This window comes from Orycteropus afer, unplaced genomic scaffold (genome assembly GCF_000298275.1).
Source record: "Orycteropus afer afer isolate SDZICR_OR568_19922 unplaced genomic scaffold, OryAfe1.0 scaffold00075, whole genome shotgun sequence".
Taxonomy (NCBI): Eukaryota; Metazoa; Chordata; class Mammalia; order Tubulidentata; family Orycteropodidae; genus Orycteropus; species Orycteropus afer.
Window position 1 is genome coordinate 11,118,875 of NW_006921662.1, and position 6,746 is coordinate 11,125,620.

General features: G+C 49.1%; 1 protein-coding gene across 1 annotated transcript; it reads left to right on the top strand.

Moving 5' to 3' along the window:
- Positions 1-246: 246 nt before the first annotated feature.
- Positions 247-2,104, top strand: BTG2 (BTG anti-proliferation factor 2). Its single transcript, XM_007941160.2, has 2 exons — positions 247-400; positions 1,770-2,104. Exons 1-2 carry the CDS (start codon positions 247-249, stop codon positions 2,102-2,104), a joined length of 489 nt encoding a protein of 162 aa, XP_007939351.1.
- The last annotated feature ends 4,642 nt before the right edge of the window (positions 2,105-6,746 follow it).

The following is a 6,746-nucleotide window of genomic DNA, read 5'->3' on the forward strand; positions in this document are numbered from 1 at the left end:
GGCCTGGCCCAGCCCCCATCCGCTCGCAGAGGCCAATGGATGCAGTGGCCGGCTTCTCCCCGCCCCGTCGGCGCACGGTATGAAAGGCGCGGCCCGGGGAAAGTCCGGGCAGAGCCCGAGCCCGGGGACAGCAAGCTGGTTGTCTGCAGGTGGCCTTCCTTCAAGCCCTTCCGAGTAGCGGTGCGTAACCTGGAGCCCTCTCAACACACCTGGCCTGCCACTGCTCCCCGAGCCACACACAACAACATGAACCAGGCTGGCTGGACCGGGAAAAGAACCGACATGCTCCCGGAGATCGCCGCCGCCGTAGGCTTCCTCTCCAGCCTCCTGAGGACTCGGGGCTGCGTGAGTGAGCAGAGACTTAAGGTTTTCAGCGGGGCTCTCCAAGAGGCACTAACAGGTGGGCACGCCCGAGGGTCCTGGCGCCAGTCGAATTGCGCCACCTGGGCTCAGTCCCCTCCCTTCCCGGTGCGCCTTTCTCTGCTTGGTCTGGGTTCCCAACACGAACAGCTCCCGGACTCGGTTTCCCTCTTCCGGTCCCCTGAGCGGCCGTAGCCCCCCACCCCCGAGGTCATGTCTTCCCTCTCCTCTCCTACCTACGCTCGTATCTTGTCCGAGGCGGTTATGGTTGGGCGCGCCCTTCTCGGTTGCTGGGTGAGCAACCCCTTTTCCCAGAGTGTGATCCCGAGTCCTCGGCTTAGGACCCCGAAGAGGGAGTGCCTTGCAAATCTGAGTGCTGGCTCATCTTCGCTGGACTCTTGAGACCCGAAAAGGACGTTGCTGGCCGTAAAGCCTGATGGAGTCCTTACGGGGAGAAGCCAGCACAATTAAACCGTTTCAACGACTTGAAGACCCAGTCCTGGTTCTTCCTGGCCATGCCGTGATGCACTGTGCCTGGACCAGCCTGGGGTGTTGACTTGCCTGAAGTTTGCATCTGGACCCCTTTGTGTCCTTTGGTTGTCCTTAGCCATATTATGGTACCCGAATGAGACTTTTAGCTAGTTGCTCGCTATTCTGTATATTTGAATGTTTTGGGAGGCGGTGTGTTTGAGTCAGGGAGGCTGACAAGAGATAAGCAGACGGCTGGCTGAGAAAGATCTATCTTCCAGCTGTTTGTAGTTGGTTGGCAGCAGTAGTCATCTCTGAAAGTGCCCACACAGATTCTGCCTTGTGAGGAACAACAGATATATTTCAGCAAAACAACCCATCTTTTTTTTACTCCTTTAGCCACTGCTAAGGATCCCTGACTCTTCCGAGGGAGGCAGGGGGAGCTACTTGAGGGCACAGTGGGAGACTCAGTGTCTTGCTGTGGACCCCTACATTGCTGGCCAACTGTGTCACTTTGAAACATCAGCTTACAGGTCTCCGGAGGCCCTGCCCGGACATGCCAGACCTGGTCACACCCCTCCTTCCTGAAAACTAATCATGTGCCAAAAGCAATACACTGGTCACCAGGGTGTGTCCCAGAGCTCTGGGAACCGCCCCCCCCCCCATACAATCTCTCTGTCACACATGTGCACACCTGTCCTGGAAGGGACGGTTTCTCCAGCTCCCATAACGTTTTCTCTGCTAGAATAGCAGGAGAGTTTCAGTTTCAATAGTGTACTGGAATACATCAGAAATGCCTTGCTTACTTAGTTAGCATCACTGGGCTAACTAAGGACAGGAAGGCCTCTCCTCTCTCTTCATCCCTATCCCTACCTTGTGTGGTAGCACCCGTGGTCCAGCTGCTCTAACCAGAATATCTCCTTCTTATCCACTCTCTGCAGAGCACTACAAACATCACTGGTTTCCTGAAAAGCCATCCAAGGGCTCCGGTTACCGCTGCATCCGCATCAACCACAAGATGGACCCCATTATCAGCAAGGTGGCCAGCCAAATCGGACTCAGCCAGCCCCAGCTGCACCAGCTGCTACCCAGCGAGCTGACCCTGTGGGTGGACCCATATGAGGTGTCCTACCGCATTGGGGAAGATGGCTCCATCTGCGTCCTGTATGAAGAGACTCCGGTGGCCACCTCCTATGGGCTGCTCACCTGCAAGAACCAAATGATGCTAGGCCGGAGCAGTCCCTCAAAGAACTACGTGATGGCGGTCTCCAGTTAGATCCCTGCTGCCCCTGCCCTGGCACTCTACTGTACTCATTCTGCCGTGACAACAGGCCACTGCATACCTCAACCTGGGGAACTGTATTTTTAAATGAAGAGCTATTTATATATATATTATTTTTTTTTTTTAAGAAAAGAGGAGGAAAAAAAAAAACAAAAGATTTTTTTTTTTTTTTAAAGAAAAAAATCCTTAAAGGGAGCTGCTTGGAAGTGGCCTCCCCAGGTGCCTTTGGAGAGAACTTTTGTGTGCTTGAGTCTAGGAGCCAGTATTTGCCTTTGGTGGGGTGGGGGGAGTGGTAGCTGGGGGTGAACCCAGCCAAGGTGAAGCGGGAGAGGGAGCAAGCAAGGTTAGCAACTGTGAATGAGAGAGGTCAGGATCTGCCCAGGTGGGAGAAGAGAGGCTCAGTTTGGATGTCTTACTCACCTAACCAGGTCATCTGCATCCCTGGCCTGCTCTTACTCAGGGGCATTCAAGCTTGGGCTTAAATAATAGTATGTTGCCTATCTTATTTTTCTGGTAAGATCCTGGGCGGAGAGTGAAAAGGCCTCTCCTTATTCCTTCTGTCCTAAGCAACTTTTCTTGAAATCATGACTTGTTTCTATATCTATCCTCAGGGGCCTGTAGCTGTTGCTTCCCAGCCATGAATCTAAAGCTTTCTTTGTTTATTTGTTTTGTTTTGGGGGTGAGATTTGAGAAGCAAGGCATGGGTTGGAGGTTATCGGATGAAGGACGGAAGGGCTCTCTGCACAGTACTTTTGCTTTGCTATATGCTGCTCTGTATGGGAGTATGTGGGTGAATAATTTGGGGCTGATTTGCAATGGAATTTTGGGACCCAAAGAGTATCCATTAGGGATGTTTTTTGGCCAAACTCTCTTAGAACCACACGAAAGTCCTGATGCTGCTGCTATTATCCTTTTAAGAGGTGACTCAAAAGCTACAGGGAACTCCAGGTCCTTTACGACTGCCTTCTTTTCAAAAGCAAAACAGTCTTCCTCTCTAACCCTCCCCTTCCTTCTCCTCTTCTGTCTGGGTCATGGAACTACCCTGTATTCTAGGACAAGAGTTCTCAGTCACTGTGCAATATGGCCTCCAAAGTCTCAGGAGGGTCGAAGAGAACTGGCTCTCAGAGCCTCCTGGGACCCTGGCTTTGGGAACCATCTCTCCTGCTGTCCTGAGAACTCTGGCTGGTTGGTCTGCCTTGCAGGTAGTCTTTGGCTGAGGGGGAGAGTGCCCCAAATTTGGCAGGACTGCTTGGTACTCCCTCAGGGCTGACACTAAACGCCAAACCTTGGGCATTGTTTTTTCTGTCTGGTGCTGAGAGCACCTGTGGAAGAGGCTGCGTCCTCTCAGTGTGATCCAAATTTGTCTGTAGACTTGTGCAATATTTACTGTTGTGGGTTGGAGAAAAATGGCAAACTTCACTGGGAAGAAATCCCTACCTGCAGTTTCTCAGTGACGTTGATGAGGGGTTCTCAGAAGGCCTTGAGTTTCCCAGACCGAATCACCTTAAGAAGGACGCAGCTAGAGCATCTGGTCAGCTTGGCTACTTCCCTCCTGTTGCCTTTCATGAGGAATCTTCCCTCCCTGCTGCCCCCACCTCCATGTTCCCCTCCACATCCAGTCCCCTGTCCTGGATTTCTGAACTGCCCAATTCTGATTCAAAAAGGTGCTATTTATCAGACACTCCAAGCCTTCCCTGCCAGTTCTGCCTCTTCAACTCTCCCCCCAGGCCCTGTTTCCAGTCCTTACTGCTTTAAAGTTCTCTTTAGCACACAGACCTGAGAGCTGATTTGCTGGTCTGTGGGTTGAAACAAAAGCTGTGAATCACTGCACACTGTGGTCTTGTTTCTTGTCTGCAAACAGGTCCCTGCCTTTTTAGAAGCAGCCTCATGGTCTCATGCTTACTCTTTTCTCTCTTCTTTTTATATTCACTTTAAAAACAACAAAAAAACCCAGAGCTGGACTGTTGAGCAGGCCTGTCTCTCATATTAAGTAAAAGTAATGGTAGTATGTTCATAAGCTATTCTGACAGAAAAGACAAAGGTTACTAATTGTATAGTAGTGTTTTTATATGGAAGAATGTACAGCTTTATGGACAAACGTACATTTTTTTTGTTACTTTAATAAAAATGTAGCAGATGAAAATGTGTGGTGTAAACCCAAAAACCAAACCCACTGCTATCGAGTCCTTTCTGACTCCTAGTGACCCCATTAAGTTTCCAAGGTGGTAAATCTTTACAAAAGTAGATTGCCTCTTCTTGCTTCCATGGAGCAGCTGGTGGGTTTGAACCACCAACCCTCTGGTTAGCAGTCAAATGCCTTAGGTGCTATACCACCAGAGCTCCTTTCAACCCTATATAGAGAAAGTAAAATTCCCAGGTCACTAATTTGCATTTCCCTCTCAGATCCAAGTCCCTTTTTGTGTGTGTCTAATACTTCTCTTCAATCACAAGACCTATAGCATGTGGTTGGTATAAAAGAAAAATCTAGTGTGGCTGGGCTGTTTCTAAGCATCCCTCTTCCTTCCCTGTGGGACCTACTTCCTCTCATGTCTATACTAACAGCTCCCTGTGAAAATGCTACAAATGAAAGAGTTCTATCTTGAACATGCCCTAGTCTAGCCAAGTATCCTTACACATCCTGTTCTTGCTGGGCCAGTTTTATTCATTCATTCACTGTCATCCAACAAGTATTTTCAGTAAGTGAAAGGCACTGGAAATATTCAAAAAGATTAAGACACAGCCTGCTCTCTTCATAGTGCAGGGTGGTGAGGAGAGGACACTGAACTCTTGCAGCCTGAGGCAGAGTTGTTTGGAAGTTTGTGGTAAAGACTTTCTTGCTATCTCTGGGACTGCATTCACTACCTGCCATTTTTGTCTTATTACCCATGAGTAGCTGGGCCTCAGAAACTATGCACTGGCTGAATGCCACAAGTTAGCCAAAGACCATCTCTACTTCTGGCAGCAAACACTGGTGTGAGAGCCAGAGATTTGGTACCAATTTATAACTCCCTTTGGCTATGTGGATAGAATCTACACAAGGAAATAACATTCTTTACCACCCCCAACTCTTGGTTCTTTCCATGATGTTTTGACTCAAACTTCCTACTCCCACCCCACCTGCTGGCTCAGCAGTTTCCACTGGGAGTCACAAGTATATTTTTGACCAGGGTGAATTTTTCTCTTGGCCATAATGGGCTGTATTAAAATTTTAAGCATGTTGCCTCTTGAACAGTGGAACCATCCTGCCCCCACTTCATTTCATACCTTACCTCCATGATACTAGTGGTCAAACATGCAGCTTGTCTTAGCTCTGAGGGAGGCCAGGAAGAACAGTGTGTGGAATGTTTGTATGAGAAAGGATAGGTGAGCTGGGGAAAGGGGAGACCAGCTCATCTGTATCATAAGTAGAATTTTTTACTGGGACCTGCTTGTGTCCAGAGGCTGTTAGTTAAAGGGATGGTCCCAATTTATCCCATTTTCATTTGTAGCCTCTAATATGAATGTCTTAAGAACTCATTTACAAGGACCTACTCTTTTAGGGATGTAAGGACAGGGTTAGGGTTGAGGAATTTTTGTCCATCCTAGGAGGAGCTGTGGGAGCTCTGGTAGCATAGTGGCTAAGACATTTGCCTGCTAACCAGACAGCTGGCGGTTCAAACCCACCAGCCACTCCTTGGAAGGAAGGTTGGGCAATCCTACTTCCGCACACAACAACAACAACAAAGGAGGAGCTGTGGTAGCATAGTGCCTAAGGCACTTGACTGCTAACCAGAAGGCTGGCAGTTAAAACCCACCAGCCACTCCTCAGAAGGAAGGTTGGCCAATCTACTTCTGTAGTGATACCACCTTGGAAACCCAAGGAGCAGTCACTGAGTCGGGTCTGACTCAATGGCACATAATAATAGTGTGCTATGCTCTCTTGGACATTCAGTACAAAGTCAGCATCTATCTTCTTGTTCCGTAAGGTCTCATTCACAGAGGATATTTTGTTGTTCAGTGTAAAGACTGAAATTAAGGGAAAGTTGCTTGGGGACTGAGATGACACCCCCAACCCACCTCTATGTCTTCAAGCCAGGGGAACCACAGACTGGCAGATTCATCTGGGGGGTGCTCTTAGCTCTTGGTAGATTAATATTCCATCAATTCACATGAGAAGGTTCTGTGATCAAGTGAGGTGTTGCTTAGAGCTGGTCACTTTCAGTAGGAGTGAGGGGGTACCCCTTGGCCTGGCTAGGGGTACAGGGGGCTCTGGTTTGGAATGCTTGAGTTGAAATAGGTGGCTTTCATGTGTTGAGGGACCAAGCATTGCTTGGTGGTGTCTGTTCCAGCTTCCCTACATGGTAAACAGTGGGGAGACCTGTGCTTGGTCAGCTGTTTTGGAGTGATAATGCACCTCCCAGAGAATGTAGACAAGGCCTGGGAACTATAGATAAAGAGTCCATCCTGGATCCTGATAAGGAGGTTTGGGTGGGGGAGTCCTTGATGCCACAACAAATAAGCACCGGGGGAGGAAACTCATTGCTCTGGGGACTGACATCTGCCCCTAGAGCAGCCTTTGGTAAGGAAAGATAGTGAAGACTCAAGTGTCTGGGCTTCCAGGACAGTGCTGGCATCCTGGCCCAACAAAACATGGTAT

Excerpts from the sequence above, each read along its gene's own strand:
- BTG2 (XM_007941160.2), top strand. The coding sequence starts at position 247 with ATGAACCAGGCTGGCTGGACCGGGAAAAGAACCGACATGCTCCCGGAG. Across the intron at positions 401-1,769 it reads TCTCCAAGAGGCACTAACAG|AGCACTACAAACATCACTGG; the intron begins GTGGGCACGCCC and ends CACTCTCTGCAG.